Source organism: Dendropsophus ebraccatus, chromosome 3, assembly GCF_027789765.1.
Source record: "Dendropsophus ebraccatus isolate aDenEbr1 chromosome 3, aDenEbr1.pat, whole genome shotgun sequence".
NCBI lineage: Eukaryota > Metazoa > Chordata > Amphibia > Anura > Hylidae > Dendropsophus > Dendropsophus ebraccatus.
Window position 1 is genome coordinate 20,202,344 of NC_091456.1, and position 22,202 is coordinate 20,224,545.

A 22,202-nucleotide genomic window follows, 5' to 3' on the forward strand; every position below is an offset into this window, starting at 1 on the left:
CCCTGTCGGCATGGAGGGTTGTTAACCCCCCCCATGCCGACGATCGCCGCTATTGGCTGATAAGCCCATAGCGGCGATCGGAACCTTTCCGGGCCATCGGTGGCCCGATGACCCGGAAAAAAATGGCGGTCGGTGCTGTCCGAGGACGGCACCGACCGCCATTACTGTAAAAAGTAATGGTGGTCACGGTACCACCGTCCCGATCGCCGTGAACGGCCGGCCAGCCGGCCGGCCGTTCACGGCGATCAAAGTCCCCACAAGTAATAAATACCTGCTCCGGACCCCTCAGCTAGGTAGCTGAGGGGTCCGGAGCAGGTATTTGTACATTACTCACCTGTCCCGGGGTCCTGATCGGCGTCTTCCGGGTTCCCGGCGTCCACTTCCTCTTGTTGGGACTTCGGCTTCTTCCGTGAGTCCCGATCGTCTCTTTCCGGCTCCAGCGTCGTCTATTTTCGTATTTTTCCGGCTCCAGCGTCGTCTATTTTCGGATCTTGCGCTCTGCTGCCCCCTAGCGGCTGATAAGTGTAATACACGTATCAGCCACTACAGGGATGTTCAGAATGTAGTAAAAAAAAAAATTTTTTTCCCAATTTTTTTTTTTTCTATTTTCCGCACCCTATCGCCGCTGAGTGTTGATCAGCATCGCACGAAAGTGCGCTGCTAATCAGCAACTCCTCCTTTTTGGCGTAGGGTGTTTTTTTTTTATATCCTACTGCCACGGTCTGCTTATAAGTGCCGAACATAAGTGCGGCATTCATCAGCAACACCATTTTTGGCGTAGGTTTTTTTTGTATACTTACTGTAAAAAACACGTAAAAAAACACTACATTACACCACACTACATTGAATAAAGTTTTACACTACACCACTACATACCCTATATACCAATCCCCATATAAAGATGGCCCCCAGGGTGTTTTCGGTGTCGGACGCATACATTATTATTGCCTCCGACACCGAAACAGCCAGTGAGGATGAATGGGGGGGATCGTTCTTTCCTCCATTCATCCTCATCCTCCAATGACATGTCTGGGGGGTAGCGTAGCGTACGCTGCCCCCCAGACACGTCTTTTCCGCCAGTACCGTCCCAATAAGAGATCACGGTATGGTGTGAAATTCTACAAACTCTGTGAGAGTACCTCAGGGTACACTTACAGATTTAGGGTACGTGCACACTGCGGAATGGCGAAGGATAACCCTTCGTGCATTCCGCAGCTGGCACCCGCCGGCGGACTGATGCAGGGGCGCGTCTCCGCCTGTGTCATAGACTCTATCCTATGCATGGGCGGATTCCATTATCCGTCATTCCATCAACACGTTGGACGCAGAGCGGAATCCGCCCGTGCATAGAATGGAGTCTACGACACGGACGGAGACGTGCGCCTGCATCAGTCCGCCGGCGGGTGCCAACTGCGGAATGCACAAAGGGTTATCCTTCGCGATTCCGCAGTGTGCACGTACCCTTAGAGTGTATGAAGGAAGGGACACTCGAATCCAGCCGCCAGATGCCCCCCCCCCCATCCTCGGAGTTAGTGGGGAGATCGTCCGGGAACTGATCTTCCCACTGCTGGATAAAGGTCACCACCACCTGTACGGGGATAACCTTTATACCAGCACCCCCTCTTCCGGTCCCTCGCTGCCCGAGCTACTGTAGCTTGCGGCACGATCCGAACATATCAGAAGTAGTAATAGAGCCCTAATATTTAGCAGCCATGGAGCGGACCCAGCGCTTCTGGATATGAAGGACCCCGTATCGCACCAGGACAACATTTTCCAGGTGACGTCCCCCACACTGGAGAACAGGAGACCCCAGAAGAAGTGCAGAGTGTGGGGTAACAGGGGGATCAGGAAGGACACCATTTACCAGTGTGACACCTGTCCTGATCCCCCCGGCCTCTGCATACTGGATCGCTCCAAGGCGCACTACACGTCATTGGGGTTCTACATTATCTAAATTCTGTCCCTTATTCCTATTTCAGGGGTCACGTTGATCCAGGGATTATTCTGATCGCCATTATGGAGTCGGGAAGGAATTTTTCCCCTGTGATGAGGCTACTGTCGTCTGCCTCACGAGGGGTTTTTGCCTTCCTCTGGATCAACACAGGTTGAGTTTGATGGACACCTGTCATTTTCAACCTTATAAACTAATAATTGGCCGAATACCCCCAAATAAATTAGAATTGTCCCTTTTCCCCAACTACATAGGTATGGCTGCCATTCCCATTAGAGGAGGCCATGATGCAATTACAAAGCCTCTGTGCGGCCAGGACAGTAGAAACCCCCCACAAGTGACCCCATTCTGGAAACTACACCCCATAAGGAATCTAACAAGTGGGGCAGCGGGTATATGGCCCCCTGGTGACGGCCACATTTGGGACGTGAAAATGAAAAAAATGGTATTTTTTATTTTCACGGCACATGTCCTACACATGTGCCCATCACTAGTGGGGTCCATATGCTCACTGCACCCCTTGTTAGATTCCTTATGGGGTGTAGTTTCCAGAATGGGGTCACTTGTCGGGGGTTTCTACTGTTCTGGCAGCACAGGAGCTTTGTAATTGCGACATGGCCTCCATCCTCCATTCCAGCCTCTAAATGGCGCTCTGTCCCTTTGGTGACTTGCCCTGTGCCCATATGGCAAATTATGTCCACATGTGGGGTATTTTCGTACTCAGGGGAAACTACCCTACACGTTTTGTGTTCATTTTCTTTTTTAACCCCTTGTGGAAATGGAAAAAAATCAAGGCTAGACCAACATTTAGTGTAATTTTTTTAAAATTTTTACTCTAAATCATTGATCTTGTCTTGATTTTTTCATTTTCACAAGGGGTTAAAAGATTAAAAAAAAACACAATGTGTAGAGCAATTTCCCCTGAGTACGGAAATACCCCACATGTGGACATAAAGCGCCATGCGGGTGCAGGGTAAGCCTCCGAAGGGAAGGAGCGCCATTTGGTTTTTGAAGGCTGGATTTGGATGGAATGGATTTCGAGGGGCCATGTTGCATTCAAAAGGCCCCTGTGTTGCCAAGACAGTTAAACCCCCCACAAGTGACCCTATTATGGAAACTACACCCCTCAAGGAATGTAACAAGGGGTGTAGTCAGCATATGGACCCCACTGGTGACGGGCACAAATGTGGAACAATGTGGCGTGAAAATGAAATATTAAATTTTTTACACTATAATGTTGGTCTAGCCTTGAATTTATCATTTTCACAAGGGGTTAAAAGAGAAAAAAACACACAAAATGTGTAGAGCAATTTCCCCCGAGTCCGTAAATACCCCACATGTGGACATAAAGCGCCATGTGGGTGCAGGGCAAGCCTCCCAAGGGAAGGAGCGCCATTTGGATTTTAGAGGTTGGATTTGGCTAGAATGGATGATGAACGCCATGTCGCATTTACAGAGCCCTTGTGCTGCCAAAACACTGTAAACCCCCGACAAGTGACCCCATTCTGGAAACTACACCCCTCAAGGAATCTAACAAGGGGTGCAGTGAGGATATGGACCCCTGGATGACGGGCACATTTGTGCCATGAAAGTGAAAAAATGAAAATTTTCACTTTCACGTCACATTTTTCCACATTTGTGCCCGTCACCAGTGGGGTCCATATGCTCACTGCACCCCTTGTTAGATTCCTTGAGGGGTGTAGTTTCCAGAATGGGGTCACTTGTGGGGGGTTTCCAGTGTCTTGGCAGCACGAGGGCTCTGTAAATGCGACATGGCCCTTGAAATCCATTCCAGTGAAATCCAGCTTGCAAAGGCCAATTGGCGCTCCTTCCCTTTGGAGGCTCGTCCTGCGCCCGCTTGGCACTTTATGTCCACATGTGGGGTATTTCCGTACTCGGGAGAAACTGTGCTACATGTTTTGTGTTTTTTTTTTTCCTTTTATCCCTTTGTGAAAATGAAAAATTGAAGGCTAGAACAACATTTTAGTGTAAAAAATACTTTAGTCTTTTTTCAAGCCATATTGTTTGGAAAATCTGTGAAGCACCTGTGGGGTCCAGATCCTCACCGCACCCCTTGTTACATTCCTTGAGGGGTGTAGTTTTCTAAATGGTGTCCCTTTAGGGGTGTTTTTTAGGTTTTGGCACCCCAGAGCCTCTGCCAACCTGAAGTGGTACAGTCAAAAATGACCAAAAATAACGGAGCCATTGAAATTCACTAGGCGCTCCCTTATATCTGAGGCTTGTGGTTGCGTCAAATAGCGCAATAGGGTCACATATGGGGTATTTCTATAAACTGCAGAAATGGGGCAATCAATATTGGGGTGCATTTCTCTGGTAATAGGTTTATAATTATGAAAAATATTGGATTACAATAAAATCTCTGCACAGAAAATTAAAATTTTCAAATTTCTTACACACTTAGCTTTTATTTCTGTGACTCCCCTAAAGGGTTAAAAAACTTTCTGGATGTGCTTTTGCAGAGTTTGGGGGGTGCAGTTTCTGAAATGGGGTGCTTCGTGGAGCTTTCTAACACACAGTCCCCTCAAATACACTTTAAACCTGAACAGGTCCCTAAAAATATCTGATTTTGAAATTTGACTGAAAATTTGGAAATTTGCTGCTAATGTTTTAAGCTTCCTATTGTCTAAAAATAATGAAATATAGTTTAATAAATGCCGCCAACATAAAGTAGACATGTTGCTAATGCTATTTAATATATAATTTATGTGATATAACCATTTTCTGTATAAGCAGAAAAGTTTTAAAGTTGGAAAAATGCATTTTTTCACAATTTTTCACGCTATTTTGGGTTTTTTCATAAAGATTCGTTATAAGTATCGACTCCAATTTACAAGAAATGTGAAGTACAATATGTCACGAGAAAACAATCTCAGAATCAGCCGGATAGGTAAAAGCATCCCGAAGTAATTAATGAATAAAGTGACACTGGTCAAATTCATAAAATTTGCTCCGGTCCTTAAGGCCATTTCAGGCCCGGTCCTTAAGGGGTTAATGCACAGGTGTACAAGTCAGTTACTTTGGGCGGGCGGCAAAATCAGTCTGCATAGAATGGAGTCTGTGGCACGGGGGCGAGCACCAGAATCCGCAGCAGGTTATTTGTGCGAATTCTGTAGTGTGTACATACGCTCTTTTCTTTGGAGCAGGGTCCAAGCGATGCTCCCAGCGGCGCTCTGTTATGGTGCGTTCACACGTACAAGATCTGCAGCAGATTCAAAGCAAATCAAATGTGGGCCATCACATCTGCTGTGGATCATGTACATGTGAACGCACCCTAAAGGGAAAGGAGTTTGAGGCTATTTTGAATACTGACATTGTAGCAGGTACATGCGGCTTGGCCCGTCTCTTATTGAAGAGGCGTAATTACAGCACAGACACATTCTCTCCCCCCCCCCAGACCGTGACTAGTTAGAGTGGATGGACAAACACATGGCCGGCTGGGGGAGAGGAAAGGGGTATGCGTTGGAGGTTGCATGCACTGATTGTTTTTAAAAAGAACAAAATCGGCTCAAAAATCAAAGGGTCCACTGCCCATATCCTCTTTTTAGACAGTGACTAAATGACCTCCCTTGCTAAAGAGAGTTCATTGCCATTTCTTTCCTTTGTGATCATGAAGATGATGATGCTGCAATATGTTTAGCTGTATTAATTGCAATTACCTTTCTGACAAATACAGGATTTGCACTATTCATGTCTTGTAGATTTGTTATTCACATCCTCTCCAGATACATTGGCCCAATAAGGCCTTTATTTCTTATGTAAAATATACCCCCCCCCCCTTCCCAACGTCTGAAATTCACAAAGTACATTGTAGGTTTTACAAATGTTGCACATAACTTCCAGAAGCACATAACATACTAATGGTGGATCTTAGTTTCCTGGGTGACTTCATTCTTTTATGAAACGTGTGTGTGTGTGTGTGTGTTTACCCCCCCCCCCCCCCCTAGAATTAACCTTCATATACTTAAGGCTATGTTCTGTTAAATACAGGACGAAATAGTGCGGTTTGCAGCGCCATTTTGTTGGATAAAATATCATATGCCAAAACAGACCCAACAGATCTCTAAGTTGTATGTGGTCTGTCAGGTGTAGTAAATAGTGCACTGCTGTTTTTATTTTGTTTCTTTCTGCTCTTATAATGGAGCAGAAGAATGACACTAATGTGAACATCGCCATACAGTGGCACAATAAATGGTGCACCAAGTCCTAGCGAACGGTAAGAAACTCTGCAGCTCACGCCATATACAGCAGCAAAGGCACCTAGTAAGAACAGTAGGAGCTTATACTGTTGTTTCTGTGGCTTCTATAGAGAATGAATAGAGCAGCAGCACACATGTGCAGCCCACTGCTCCATTATAAAGGGAGACTGGGGGTCGCAGCATTTGGATTCCCTCTGATCAGCAGGTCTTCACCTATCCATATCTTTGTGCACTGATAATACCACTTTAATGTACTAGCAGCCAGGTTCTGAGGTGTCAGAAGTGGAATTTCCTTTCTTTTGTGTACAGAGCTTCCTGTAATGCCTCTCGGCTATGATTGACAGCCCAAGCGGCTTTGTGTCTGAATGGGACCAGGGAGCCCCTCCTAAGGCCACATGCACATGACAGTGTGTGGATTAATGCACACACACTATCTGGAGCCGCACACAAACTGTTCTGTGGCCCAATACACATGTCTGCAGATTCCATGATCCATGCAGGAGCCTAAAGGGGGGGGGGGGGAGTTCCTATTATGTCCTATTTTGATGGCATTTGTAGTCTGAGCTCTTATACTTTTTATTTTGTGTTTGTATGGCTTATTACTGCAGGTGGGCCAATAACGTGCACACTGAATGGGCTCTTACAGGGAGCGCTTTGCATGAAAGGAAAAGATCCCGCCTTCTTGACTCTTCAGGAGTTGGTGGTGGGGACTGGAGATGAGAACCTTGATCACGCTCTGGTTCATCCAAACTGGAGCACATGGATACAGTCATAGGCCATAGGCTGTATCCATGCTTTCCAGGACTCCTTAGGGCTGCATCCAACTTCTTCAGTAATCACGTGCCACACGCTTTGGTTTGCTCATCTCTAGTCAGGAAATGTAGAGAGCGGGTTCTCTGTCATGCCAGCTGCTTGGGTGTGGACCCTTTCCTCTTCCTGACGGCTATTGAAGGCTGTCTGTAGTTTTTATAGTTCACAACTGCAGACTGTTTCCCTTTTTAATAAAAAAAAAAAAAAAATAGGGAAACTGAATTTAACACTCTGGTATCATAGGGTAGAAGTGCTATCTGAATGTTTTGGACTTAAGCCTCGGCTGATGACTTTTGCTTGAGGGGAATGCTATATAACAGTCTTCCAAAAGTAATGCATATACAGTGTGTCTGCTGATTTTCTAGGAAATCAAGTCTGAGTTGTGTGTAAACTGCTCCCGGTCTGCCTTAGGCTTTAGTGGGGATTTTTAATTTCCATGGACATACTTGCCAACAGCCCCCATATTGGCAGGACAATCCTGGCAATCCGAGTCGCCGGCTATCCAAGCTTTAAAAATGTAGCCATCAATGTTAGTTCGGTGGGCTCGACTCCTGACACCCCAACCAATCCGGTCTGTGCTATAGTGGCAACACTTATCAACCTCTGTACAAGTGCTTGTAATAGCAGGGTCTCTGCTTCTAGTAGTAGCCCTGTAAGGTACTGTGGTGGTGTCATGTGCACTGAATTGGGACAATGCTGCAGTACCTTGCACCAATGCTATTACTCATACTTGTAGATGCTGTAATAACAACCTAATAAATGTTTGGGTGCTGCCCCTTCAAACAGCCCACCAATATTAGGGCTTGTTCACATCACTGCTGTGCCCTCCGTAACATATATATCAGCAAACTGTCAATATTGTATTCCAACATATAAGTGCACTGGACCCACTGATTTTAGTGGCTTTGAACGTAGTGACTATATTAGGGCCATTTCTCAAATGTATAAAAAAATTATTTTTATATGTTCTGTAAATTATCCAGATGTCAATGACTATTCGCCTCATTGAAGAAAGTGTGGCCTCTGCCTGTCCATGAATGTATAGGTCAGCATCCCATTTTGAAAGTTTGCTGACGTGCATGTGCCACAAAGAGCACAATTGTAATGTAAACTTGACCTTTAGAAGATGTCTCTTTAAATGTTGGCAAGTATACATCTAATGCATTCAGTTGATGTGTAAAATGACTGACTTTATTTTGTGATTTTTATTTTTTTTCACCTCCAGTTCTATTGTGCATTTTATACCTTTTAGTGCCAACTGACTGCCCGATTCGATGTGTTTTCGGCTGTTCTATTTGTCTAACGTGTCAAATATTTATCGTTCTTTTAAAAATAAACTGTGCTGGATAATAAAGCAGATGTGCACAACTTGTCACCCACATTGCATATGTGTTTATTACCATTTACATATTATGTGCACTCATATGTGGCTGTTTTACTTTCTTCACAGTGGCGATGAGTTATAAAACTGCAGCATTTAATACAGTTCTTATAGATTATAAGGGACTCTGTCGCCTCCAACCCACCCTCCTCCAAACCTTAAACCAGGGATGGGGAACCTTTGGCCCTCCACCTGGTGCAAAACCACAATTCCGTTCATGTCTGGTCAGCTAAAGTAGTTTTACAACAGCTGGAGGACCGAAGGTTCCCTATCCCTGTGCTCTATGGCTTGACTGCTCTGTTTATAGTAAAAATGTGAAGACTATAATATGCAACCTAATGTGTAGTTATTTATAGAGCGGAGCTGATTTATTACTTTAAGTTATGGTGTGTTTATACAGAGATTTATCTGGCAGATCTTTGAAGCCAAAGCCAGGAACACACTATAAACTGGGTGCAGGTCATAAAGGAAAAGCTGAGATTTCTCCCCTTTTCAAATCCATTCCTGGCTTTGGCTTTAAAAATCTGTCAGATAAATCTTTCTGTGTAAATGCACCATCACTCTACATTGTTAGCATAACCGTCTCCTATAGACCTCATGGTACTCACATCCTAAAAATGTCTTCCAGAGGAGGCCTGTGGCTAGAGACCTGCATGATTTGCCTCCAAAGTCAGAGGCATTCCCTAGCTCCTGAAGTGCAACAAGCTGTAACTAAAAATAAATTTACAGTAGGGACGAAGCGACTTGTTTCTTTACTATCTGCACTCTGCTCATCAGGCTGCTGGCTTTGAAGTCTGCTCTGCTCCCTGCTGCTCTCCCCCAGGTTCTGGGAAAAGATGGATCCAGTCCTAGGAAATGTTTCCCAGGACTGGAACTGACAAAATCAGCAGATCATTGTCTTGTTTAAAAATAACTTATCGCTGGGCGTGCATTGCTCCGTGTAATAGTGAGGCGCGGTCTGTGTAAAGAAAATAAACTTTATACTTGCCTCTCCATGCTCTCTCCAGTGTCCTCCTAACTTCTCACCACAGCTGCCGCTGGCCCGTCTGAAGCCATCTGTGCTGTGACAGGCCGCTCAGCCAATCACTGGCCAAGGCACTGTCCTGTCTCAGCCACCGTTTGCTGAGCGACCTGTCACTTCAGAGACTGCCTTGGTGAGAAGCTAGGACACTAGGGAGTGTGGACAGATAAGTATGTATTTTATACTTTTAAAACAAGGGCTGCACGGACATCACATAAGCTCTTGATTCACGATCCTCGAGCTGTGCAATAGGATCACTTACATTAAACGTTAGGCTGTCTAATATGGCTCTAATTCCATAATTCCCTCACATCAAATTAATGAAGCTATAATAGGCAATAGATTCCCTTTAAGGGTGTTGTCCCATTGTTTAAACCTATTGCCTTATGCAGAGGCTAGGAAATAAGTGCAGGAGTGTGAGAGGTCTGGCTGCTTGGTTCCTCTGCAGTATTGGGAACAGAGGTCCCAAGTCTCCCTCCAGGCTGTAGTAGGTAAACTAGTTCTGAAGCTGATTATTAATACTATACTTTTAACCATAGGCGCTCTGTTTTAAAGGGAATAAGTATAAAACAGTTAAAAAGACAAATTTGGTCAGCTCTCCTACAACACCAATCACACTAGGCAGAAGCACATTGCTATGGCTGAAATTGCAGACACAAAGAAAAAAAAAAAACAGCTCACCGCTAATGCCAAGGGACAGACCCAATACAGAAAATTGCTAAAAGCAGCCCCCCCCCCCCCCCCAAACTACGAAAAAAAGTAATAACGAGGTTTTTGGTATACCATTTGCAAATAGTGTAAACCATCCCACCACAATAAGGTAGCCTGAAGCCCAGGATGGATCCTACACTGTACTTTGGTCTGGTCATGGCATATAATAAGCCTATGCTCTAGGCATGCAGGACCCGACTAATACTGGTAAAAATAACGAGATGATCGAGCAGCGAAAAATCTTAGGTTCTATAAAACTTGAACCTTGTCAACCTTCCGCATTTAATTTCCAATGTCTTTCCAACCTGTTGGGAAGGAAGAGAGCCTGGAATTCCGGGATTCAGCGAAGGTAAGGTTAAGCATTGGGAAATCAAATGCAGAAGGTTCAACAAGGTTCAAGTTTTATAGAACCTAAGATTTTCCGCTGTTCGATTAAACCACCTGGGTGGGATGGGGGGAGTGCATGTCCAAGTAGGGGCAGCCATTACCCCTACCCACCCATCAATCTGAAACATGGGTAGGAAAAAAAACCCCTAATTTTTAAGTTGGTTGGCTCTTCTACGACACTATTTACACTCTGCCAGTGCACATTGCTTTGACTGAAATTGCAGACAAACAAAAAATGCTCACTGCTAATGGCAAGATACTGACCCCAATCAGTTATGAAAATAGCCACCACTCCTTGCCCTGACTGCATTACATCCTTGGCACTTGAGTCCTAACCAGTCCCTTTAGTTAAGATTTAAACAGCGCCTATGTGTCAATGACGTGATGCACATGTTCCTCCTCCTTCCTTCACTGCCTTGACTGACATAATCAGGACCGACTTTCTGCACTCCATCCTGTATAACTGGAGGAATTTCAAATTGAGCATGTGCCGTGGATGTCACATTGATTCAGTGGGATACTTGTGCGCCACTGTTCCCTGCCCAAACGGAGAGCAGAGGCGTGCAAGGCATCGCATGGCATCAATGTCACAGGCTGAATTTCAAGAGGCGTCTGTGGAATGTACTCAGTTTGAAATTCTGCCACTTTTACTCTTAGGGCACCTTTTCCTTCTCTCAGTTAAAGGGGTAGTTAAAAAAAAAAAAACTTAACTAAATTCTAGCATTAGAATAGCAAGGTCTTTAGTGCTCCGTATACCTCCTCAAGAGCAGAACCCATCCCATTGCTGGCAGAAGACTAGAGCTGATTGAACAGCGGAAAATCTTAGGTTCTATAGAACTCAAACCTTCCGCATTTGATTCCCGATGCCTTCCCGTTCCGTGGGGAAGGAGGAGACAGCCCGTGTACCGCCTGAAATTCCGGGATTCAGCCTAGGTAATAGGCTGTATTCCTGTTTTCCAGGCGGTACTCCAGCAGTCTCCACCTTCCCCACAGAACGGGAAGGCATCGGGAATCAAATGCTGCAGGTTCAAGTTTGATCAAACCTAAGATTTCCCGATGTTCAATCATCTCTACTCAAGAGACCGGGGTGCTTTATTTGAAGGGCACCATTAGAGATGAGCGAACCTCGAACCTGATTGTTCGGTATTTGAGTAGCTGGGGCTGCTGAAGTTGGATAAAGCTCTAGGGTTGTCTGGAAAACATGGATACAGCCAATGACTATATCCATGATTTCCACATAGCCTTAGGGCTTTATCCAAGTTCAGCAGCCACCGCTAATCAAATGCTGAACGTTCGGGTTTGGATGCTGGAGGTTCGCTCATCTGTAGACACCATGAATGTGCATGCACACTGCTGGCCATAACCACAGATGGGAATAGTAAAGTCCTACGTAGTCTGCTCTTTGTATATCTTGTCCCCGCCACCATTAATTTAGGCAATAAAAACAAAATAACACCATTATGTAAGAGAATTCTTTTTTTTCTTGCAAAGTATGCAAAATTGTAATGAAATATTACCGGCCTTTTAATGAATGTATAGACAGCGGCACAATCATATATAGTCCGCCCCCCATTAATTGAAATGAATAAAATAAGTCACTTTTTACAAATGTTTTTTTCTTTATTAAATAGCAGTTAAAAAAAAGTGGTTTATAACAGTATACAGATACATGATAAACCTGGAGAAAGACAATTCTGCAGGGGGGGGGGGGGGGTCACTACGAATTCAAATCGTATTTGAGGAGCACATGCCAAGACGTGTGACACTGCTTGAGGAGTCAATATAGAATTGAGGACATGACCTCCATGTTTAACACTATTAATTTTCCCAGATACACTTCATATGCACATGACACAGCAATATGGGCCGAGCCTGTACTGTACCCAGGGGTCAAGAGAAGGAGAGAAAAGTCCTATGTGTTCTGCTCTCTGATGCTCTACTTCAAAACTACAACTCCCATCATGCACTTTGGCTATCCAGGCATGATGGGAGTTATAGTTTTGCAACAGCTAAGGAGCCAATGTTCCCTACCCCTGCCTGTCTCAGAGATGGGGGGAATACATTTGCAGACAATGTATAAATAGCTGGCTATTGTTACCTATGTTGTGCAGCTATTGGAAACTGCATACAGGCGTGTTATATACATCCACCCCCTCTTATCTCGAAGACAGCTAGAGGGAGGAAGTGGAGCAGAACTGGTAGGACCTCTCCTGCTGTCCAGCTAACCCCTTTCAGCATTTGAATTTTTTTTATTAATTTTTCTATATATGGGATATTTCTTGCAGATTTAAATCCACACAAGTACAGTATGGCTCCACAGATGTCTATGAGCTCCATACTTACTGATCTGTAATGCACATGAAGACTTCATTTATACCCAAAAGCAAATCTCAAACATGGCGTATCTAAGAAAAGAGAATCAGATGGAGAAGGAGGGAAATAAATATTCTCGTCTTCTCTACAATCGGTCACTTTTGGCATTTTTTGCTTCATTTTAAAAACAATTTCACTTTAATTTTTGCTTTTATCCACAAAAACAAAACCTTCAATGACAGCACAAGTACACATAGCACCCACTTCCTCCCACCAAACAAGAAAATTGTGGTGTAAAAACAGTTAGGTAAACTATAGTTAAAAAAAAGCCAGGTAAAAAGACATGCACATTTATTACTAAAAAAAAACGGACCTGTATCTGTCCCATACATTACTTAACGGTTTTACAGCTTGCATGATATAGATATTCTTAAAGGGGTTGTCACTTTGTTCCAGATACATTACCAATCACGTCCTTGGTTTGGGTGTTGCAGCTTCGTTCTACTGAAGCGAATGGCGCAGAGTTGTAATACCCCACACAGCCTGAGGGCAGGGGTGGAGCACTTTTGCAAGAAAGTAGCTGTGCTTTCTTTAATCCTGGATAGCCCCTTTATTGGCCAGAGTTCTAGGCATCTAATAAATGCCTGCTGTTTTTCCATATTTTGACCCCCCCCCCCCCCAAAAAAAACAACACAATTTCCACAATATTCATTATCAGCCCCTGATGAAGGCACAGAGACTGGGTTGCTGGTCAGAAGGAATGCAGCGTCAGATCTCATCCGGTATCTTCAGGGCAGGCAGTGAGAAGCTAGAGAAGACGGCAAGCTGCCATCCTTACGTCCGGCTGAGTTTTTCTGGAGGCATAAACCCAGAGTCACCAAGCATCCTCAAGGAGACGTTACCATTGGGACGGACCACCAAGTAAGTAATGCTACCGTTGTTAAGCGACATGCGAAGCCAGGCTTCAGGGGGCAGCTGTAGGGCCCTATATGCAGGAATAAGAATATAGTCAGGACAGGTACAACACACCAAGGCTTCAATTACTTATTTCTGATATATGCATCGTTCCTATACAATATAGCTGCATACTGTCAGATGCAGGTCAAGCGCCAAAAACACATATGGAAGCTTCCTGATCATTCTATAAAAGGTTCCCATACACCTTACACTTTTGTTGTCCGGCAGTATAAGGTGTATGGGCTTCTCTGACAGATGACTTGGTGGAGATAGAATTTGGGCATTAGCACTGGCTGCGGCTTTTCTCTCCCAGAACAATCTGGATGCGGCCTCTTACCATAGAGAAAACAGGAACGCTTAGCAATGCCGAACGTTCCTGTGTATGGGGAGGTTGGGGACCGGACAGGAGAGATAACTAACAGCCAGACGATCATTTGGCCGCCGGTTATAGAAGGTGTATGGGGACCTTCAAGGGAAGCTGGTGCTAGGCTTATGCTGCCTTAAATGAGGCAGTATAAACTAGTAACATAACTGCTGAACAGATCGGTGTTCAGAAGAAGAATGGGATTAGTGCAGAACCCCTTCCTCCACCCTCCAGCTGCAGATCGACAGTTTACTGCCTATACACAGCATGGATAGATAACTGCCAATCAGCAGCTAGTGAGTGGAGTTTGCTGGTGCCCATGAACATCTAGGACTACTGAGCTCGTGCACATAAGGGAGAGGGCTACCCGTGGTTCAAGCTATTCTGAACGATAGTTTCCTCAGCTGCAACATTACAGTTCCGCTGATTGATTGCCCACTCAGCCAGTCAGTGACTGAGGCGATATCCCACCCCAGTCATTGATTGGCTGAGTGAGCAACATGCGATTTCCATGATTCCATGACTTTTCTTTCTTGGTGCTGTAATATAAATGTTGGAGAACGTAGAAGATTAATAGAAAGGCTGTGTTACCTGCACACAATGTAGCGTATGACATTGGCATGGCAAATAATGATTTCATAACTATCCTCTTCTTGTTTTGGTTCTGCTCTGTGAATGTAATTCCTAAATGCGGCCTCGATACGGGGTCCATCTTCATGATACTGCTAGAGACAATGACATGGTAAGCAGTTATGCATCAACAGACATTAAAGGGGTACTCTAGAGGGAAATTTTTTTTTAAATACAACCTGTGTCTGAAGGTTATACGGATTTGTAAAAAAATCTTAAGTCTTCCAGTACTTATCAGCTGCTTTATGTCCTGCAGGAAGTGGTGTATTCTCCCCAGTCTGACACAGACTTTCTGCTGCCATCTCTGTCCATGTCAGATACTGTACAGAGAATTAGCAAATCCCCATAAAAAACCTTTCCTTCTCTAGAATATTCCTGTGGCAGGTGGCAGCAGAAAGCGCTGTGTCAGACTGGAAAGAATGCACCACTTCCTGCAGGACATACAGCAGATGATAAGTACTGGAAGGCTTGAGATTTTTTTTTTTTAATAGAAGTCATTTACAAATCTGTAAAACTTTCAGACAAAAGTTGATTTCAAAACATTTTTTCCTCCGGAGTTCCCTTTTAAAGCGGTATAGTTAGTTGTCTAAACATATAAACAGCCTCAGAGTTATATACAGTTGCACATGTGGAATTACACTTAAAAAAAGAATAAGGATGCATTCACACTGAGGAATCTGCAAAGATTCAGCGAGGAATTGAAGAGGAAAGATTTCTACTTCTGGCAGAATTTGAGTGGAATATGAGTGGAATTCAAGCCCCATTGACTTCTATAGCATTCCTGTAGCGAAATCCATCAAATTCTCCTGGCAGAATACGGATGGGAGACAGAATTTTCCAGACGGAAATTCCGACATGTGAACGAATGAGTGGAAAGCCCATTCAACACGACAACAATAGAAACATTTTCCTTTTTTTTTTTTATAATTAATTTTATTCATTTTTCAACTTTTATTGAAAGAAAAATGAAATTTTATTTTTTTACGGGCGGAATCTGTAGTGTGAACGCACCCTGTGAAAACAGTGCTGCACCGAGTACAATACGGAGGCATGCGTATTCCTTACTACTTCATAGCACTTTGTCTGCCTGTCAGCAGCTTCTTGTCTCCATATAGAAAATTTTTAAAGCGACTCTGTACCCACAGTCTGACCTCCCAAACCGCTTGTACCTTCGGATAGCTGCTTTTAATCCAAGATCTGTCCTGGGGTTCGTTCGCCAGGTGATGCAGTTATTATCATAAAAACAACTTTTAATCCGGCAGTGCTGTGTCTAACGGCCGGGGCTTACATTTGTATATGCATTAGGCTGGCACACCCTCTCTGTCCTTCCTCCCCACCCTCCTCATCATTAGGAATGATCCAGGAACATTTACTGCTGTTTGAGCTTTGCACAGGTGTAATAACGATCCAGCCCATGTTCATTATACACAGGTGGGGAATAGGAAGCAATCTGCCTTGAGCATTCCTAATGATGAGGAGGGTGGGGAGAAAGGACAGAGAGGGTATGCCAGCCTAATGCATATACTAATGTAAGCCCCGGCCGTTAGACACAGCGCTGCCGAATTAAAAGTTGTTTTTATGACAATAACTGCATCACCTGCCGAACTGACTCCAGGACAGATCTTGGATTAAAAGCAGCTATCTGACGGTACAAGCGGTATGGGGGGGTCAGATTGTGGGTAAAGAGTCGCTTTAAAGTAACCTAAGTCTCAATTTCTCATGTGACTCATCCATATAGAAATAGAGGACACCTCTCACCTCAACATCCGGCTTCCAGTGACAGACAGGGGGATCTGGCCGAATGGGAGCGCCTTCACGGAGTAAGTCAGTGCTATACTTTTTTACGTCTACAGATGAAGAACAGAACAATGAACAATACAATACAAATGAGAAATGAAGGCTAGAAATAAGGAAATATATAATATAGATAAATAATAGGTAAAAATATATAAATAAAAATAAATATAGATAAAAATAAATATAAAAATAGAAATACTGATCAGAAGGAAATCAGCAATGTCCGAGCTTTATTATCACAACTGGTACAGGAGAGGCGACTTTTCGACTGTCAAAGGTCTTGGACTTTGCTGATGTCTCGGATGTTGTGGGAGTCTTCCATTTTCTCATGTCATCAGTAATGTCAAAGGTTATTGATCAGAGCGGCTCTCAGTAGTGATTATTAGATATAGCCGGGGAAGGATCGTGGCAACATGAAACCCCCGGCCAGACTGAAACCCCCGTGTGTCAGACTAAAAATAAAATGACATTTCATGCAGGACATACAGCAGCTGATAAGTATGGGAAGATTTGAGATTTTTTTAATAGATGTAAATTCAAATCAACTGGTGTCAGAAAGTTATATAGATTTGTAAAGAAAAGGATTTTCGCTGGACAACCCGTTTAATACTAATTTTCCTATGGAACTAAAATGTTTTTATGAGCTTTGTTCGGTTTCTCTATTAATCATCTTAGAAGTTTGAATTGTGAACATCAGGAGTTTCCACTGGGGAGGTTTCCTCGCATACCCGGACACTGTGCACAGACTTGAAAATGTCACACCCCAACCAACAAGAGAGATAGCTGCACCATGGAGGGGCCAATAACAGCAAGATCAATGGGGGAGCAGGGGCATCTCAGGGATGGGGACTCCGGAAGGGAGACTACTTTATCCTGAGGAAAACCTGAGAAGAAGGGCTCACCTGGTGGTGCCCTGAGGATAGGAAGAGGCTGGAGTGCTGAATGCGTCAGGGATGGGGTGGTGGAAGGGTCAGGGGTAATGCGTCAGGGATGGGGTGGTGGAAGGGTCAGGGGGTAATGCGTCAGGGATGGGGTGGTGGAAGGGTCAGGGGGTAATGCGTCAGGGATGGGGTGGTGGAAGGGTCAGGGGTAATGCGTCAGGGATGGGGTGGTGGAAGGGTCAGGGGTAATGCGGCAGGGATGGGGTGGTGGAAGGGTCAGGGGTAATGCGGCAGGGATGGGGTGGTGGAAAGGCATCTGCAGATGATGTCTCCTTCTGAGATTACACATGACATGTCTCCAAGGCTTGTAGACTATCCCCAGAGCTGATTCAGCTCAGCATCGCTGCATCCCCCCTACCCACACCAGATTGCAGCACGTCTTGGCAGGGTCCTATACTAACACTGAGATGTATACATCCCCAACCAATAGAATGACGGACACACTTACCTGGCAGGTATTTGCTGATGATTTCTGTTGTCTCTTTGGCTCTGGTCATAGATGAATGAATAATGTGACTGTACTTCAGCCCTAGACTTGCCAGACGTTGCCCAGTTAGCTCCGCCTGTTCACGACCTGCGGTAGACAACAGTGGTCATCTATCTTGAGTTTCTCTCTTAAAGTCCTTACTACAAGCGTTCGAGTGCCATGACATTGTCATTTTATATGTGGCTAACTTTGACAATAATCTAGTCACTTCTTTAAGGGGTTATCCTGGATTAGAAAAAGCACAGCCACCATTAACAAAAACAGCGCCACCTCTGGCCCTAGGATGTGTGCGGTATTACAATTTAGCTCCATGCAATTTAATAAAACTGAGCTGCAAAACCCGCACCCAATTGGAGGACAAGTGCTGTTTCTGAAAGAAAGGAGCCATATTTTTCTAAGCCTGGACAACCCCTTTAAAGGGAACCTGTCACCCCCCGTGCCGGGGTGACAGGCTCCCGACCCCCCGTTAGAGACCCCTATACTTACCTCATCCCGCCAGGTCCCGCTTCTGGATTCGGTCGGGTCCCGGAGATCTCAGCCGCTGCAGCCCGGCGCGCGCGCTGACAGATGAGTCCAACACCCATAGAGAATGACGGAGCGCTGGACTCTCCTGTCATTCTCTATGGGTGTTGGACTCATCTCTCAGCGCGCGCGCCGGGCTGCAGCGGCTGAGATCTCCGGGACCCGACCGAATCCAGAAGCGGGACCCGGCGGGATGAGGTAAGTATAGGGGTCTCTAACGGGGGGTCGGGAGCCTGTCACCCCGGCACGGGGGGTGACAGGTTCCCTTTAATGAGAAACTAACTGCAGGTTTTCATACATACAAACCTGTAGTTATATACAAACCTTGATCCGTTTTAGCTGAAAATTCCAATATGTAACTGCACTGATTTGGTGCATGGTGGAGGAGGAGGGGCTTTGGGGGGGGGAGGGTCTTGGCCCCTCAGCGCCCGCCCAGCAGCTTGTTCTGCGCTGCCTACTTATATACTGTTTATGTGCAAGTACCAGGAAAGACAAACATCCCTACTTTGTGCATATGTGGGTGGCTCAGTCAATCACTGGCCGCGGCAGTCCCATTCTGGCCAGTGGCTGGCTGAGCTGCCTGTCACTTCAAAGACCTGCTCTGAAGTTGCATCGGTGTCTGCCAGGAACCAGTCAAGACACCAGGAAGCGTGGAGAGGTAACATATATACTTTATTTTTTTCTACAGTCATCAGCCCTTGGCCATGCATTGCTATAACATGTAGCGATGCGCGTCTGGCGGACGATGATTTCAGGGCAAGACGAAAATACATGATCAGATTAACGTTGTCTTTAATACACGATAAGTGATAATCTGACGAATTAACCTGATATGACAGATTAAGGATCCATGTACACAGAAAGATTATCTGACAGATTATCTGACAAAGATTTTAAGCCAAAGCCAGAAACAGACTATAAACAGAGATCAGGTCATAAAGGAAAGCCTGAGATGTCTCCTCTTTTCAAATCCATTTCTGGCTTTGGCTTCAAATCTTTGGCAGATAATCTTTCTGTGTAAATGCTCCGTGTAATAGAGCCCTTAGTTTATACTCGGCTGGCTAACTATTCACTAAAATGGTGCACCAAGATTCTGGAACGTTTTAGTGCACAGTGGCGCGCGATACTTATAGGCCAAACACATACACACACTTATATAAAAGAAAAATTAAAAAAAATAAAAATTTAATTATTCATAAAAATACTAACCAAGGGAGGTGAGAACCCGCTCGGTATCGCTCTTTCCATCCAGCTTGTACTGTGAGTGGCGTATAAGAAAGATGTGGCGAGTGGCTTTGGCCTTGTGCTTACTCAGTTGCAGGTTGAGCTCCTCCTCTCCAGTTTCACCATTGATCTTGTTCAGATTCACCAGAGACATTGGCTCTCGGCTATGGAGTATACCAAAAAGACACATTTTAACAGGTTCCCTCAACACTAGCTATCACCCATTGGGTGGTCGGGTGCCAAGACCGGGCTGCCACCCTACAGTAAGAACTGAACCGGAAGCAGTCGGCTCTGTTCCCTGTGTAGCGGCAGCGCCAATGTATAGCGAAAAACCTCACCGAATGTGCGACTAACAATAAGTCCTTTTATTTTACAATACCTGGGGGCAAAGTCAAATTAATATGTCTACAGTGTATTATTTATTATGTGCTGATCAAATTTGACTGTAGTTTTGTCCAGAGCTGAAATCATCATGCTGCTGGTTGGGAATACTGAGAAATTATAATGCTCAGAATAAAAGCCTTCATACATATCAGTGAAAAGTCAGCCAAGGTCATCTATTTTGGAGGACTGTCCGACCTTCTAATATGTATGGAGCCCTCCTGAGGACGATTATCATTCGCATAATCGTTAACGATAAACGATCCAAACGACCGCTATTGCGAAAGACCTGAAATCGTTCACCCATTTACATGGAACGATAATCGTTACTTATGATCGTTCTTGCGGTCGTCTTGTCGTCGCTATTGCGTTCGGCACTACTGCGAGCGACGTCTTATTAAACGATCAATGATTTCTTGTTAACTGCTATTCAACCGAACGATTATTGTTTAGATAATCTGATCGATAATCGTCCTGTGGAATAGGGCCCTGACTCTCCCCCCCCCCCGACTATAAGATGTTAAAGGGGTACTCTAGCTAAATGATGTTGTTTTGTTTTTTTCATTCAAATCAACTGGTGTAAAAAAAAAAAAATTATGTAGATTTGTAATTTACTTCTTTTTAAAATAATCTCCAGTCTTCCAGTACTTATCAGCTGCTGTATGTCCTGCAGGAGGTGGTGTATTCTTTCCATTCTGACACAGTGCTCTCTGCTGCCACCTCTGTCCATGTCAGGAACTGTGCAGAGCCGGAGAGGTTTTCCTTGTCGATTTGCTGCTGCTCTGGACAGTTTCTGACATGGACAGAGGTGGCAGCAGAGAGCACTGTGTCAGACTGGAAAGAATACACCACTTCCTGTAGGACATACAGCAGCTGATAAGTACTGGAGGACTGGAGATTTTTTAATTAGAAGTAAATTACAAATCTGCATAACATTCTTACATCAGTTGATTTAAAAGAATTTTTTTGGTCGTCCAAGTACTCCTTTAACACTCGGCCGCCTACTAGAAGAACTGAAAACGAGATCCTGTGTTATGATGGAATAACACTGTACATGTGGGGGAAATCTATGGAGACAATAGCAGAGTATTCTCATACAGAGTCAATGTAAGCTGCATCTATAATAGTACATGATTATAATAAAGCTGCAGAGATTGGGGAACAGAGACTGATGCATTTCCCTGAGCCTGGGTCTCTATCTCCCATATACAGATCACATCATGTGCTAGAACCCAGCCAATGCCGGCCGCGCATGCGCACAAGCAGCCTCACCGATCCCAGTTTCGATCCCATCGCCCGGGTTTTGCCGACGCCGGTGGTGAAGTAGAATCTCCTCCGTTTTTCCCAACTGCAACAGCGGCGAAGATAGCGGCGGTGGCGGCGGATCCCCCCAGCAGAACTCTGCGCAGATACATCATGAGGACGCGAATGAATCGACGAGCATAGCAGACAGAGCGCACAATCTGCGGCCGCTGCTAACAGGAGCCCGCAACGCATCATGGGAAATGTAGTCCGGAGCTTCGGCTTAGCGCTTCCGGGTACGCACTTCCGGATTGGTTTGACAATGGGTATTTGTGAGCGGTAGACGTTCATTACCGGACAGGTCCAGCAGCATATGTACTATGTAGATGGCCATTACTTACCGAACTATCTACAAAAGTGCTGCAGTGGAAGGTTTTGAACACCAGATGGCGCCATCGCTGCTTCAATCCGTCTACAAAAGTGCTAAAAGGCTGCAGTGGAACGTTTTGACCACCAGATGGCGCCATCGATGCTTCAATCCGTCTACAAAAGTGCTAAAAGGCTGCAGTGGAACGTTTTGACCACCAGATGGCGCCATCGATGCTTCAATCCGTCTGCTTAGGGTTCTTTTACACATAACGTGCTCGTTTAGCAAAGAACAAGTGATGATTTTTCTTTTTTTCTTTTAAGGTCCTTTTACACAGAGAAATTTATCTGACAGATTTTTAAAGCCAATGCCAGGAACAGACTATAAACAGAGAACAGGTCATAAAGGAAAGACTGAGCTTTTTCCTCTTTTCAAATCCATAACTGGCTTTGGCTTCAAAAATCTGTCAGATAAATCTGTCTGTGTAAAAGGACCCCTA

The 22,202-nt window shown here is 44.8% G+C and overlaps 1 protein-coding gene across 2 annotated transcripts; it reads right to left on the bottom strand.

Annotated features, from left to right (window-relative positions):
* Nucleotides 1-12,077: 12,077 nt before the first annotated feature.
* On the bottom strand, nucleotides 12,078-21,599 carry PGAM5 (PGAM family member 5, mitochondrial serine/threonine protein phosphatase). 2 transcript variants are annotated; one of them, XM_069964036.1, is made up of 6 exons: nucleotides 21,367-21,599; nucleotides 19,699-19,877; nucleotides 17,929-18,054; nucleotides 16,501-16,589; nucleotides 14,704-14,837; nucleotides 12,078-13,776 (listed from the first exon to the last, which is right to left on the bottom strand). In XM_069964036.1, exons 1-6 carry the CDS (start codon nucleotides 21,510-21,512, stop codon nucleotides 13,626-13,628), a joined length of 825 nt encoding a protein of 274 aa, XP_069820137.1. In that variant the 5' UTR covers nucleotides 21,513-21,599; the 3' UTR covers nucleotides 12,078-13,625. The 2 variants fall into 2 exon arrangements, with proteins under 2 accessions (XP_069820137.1, XP_069820138.1); XM_069964037.1 differs by having other exon boundaries at nucleotides 14,704-14,834; nucleotides 21,367-21,598.
* Nucleotides 21,600-22,202: the final 603 nt, after the last annotated feature.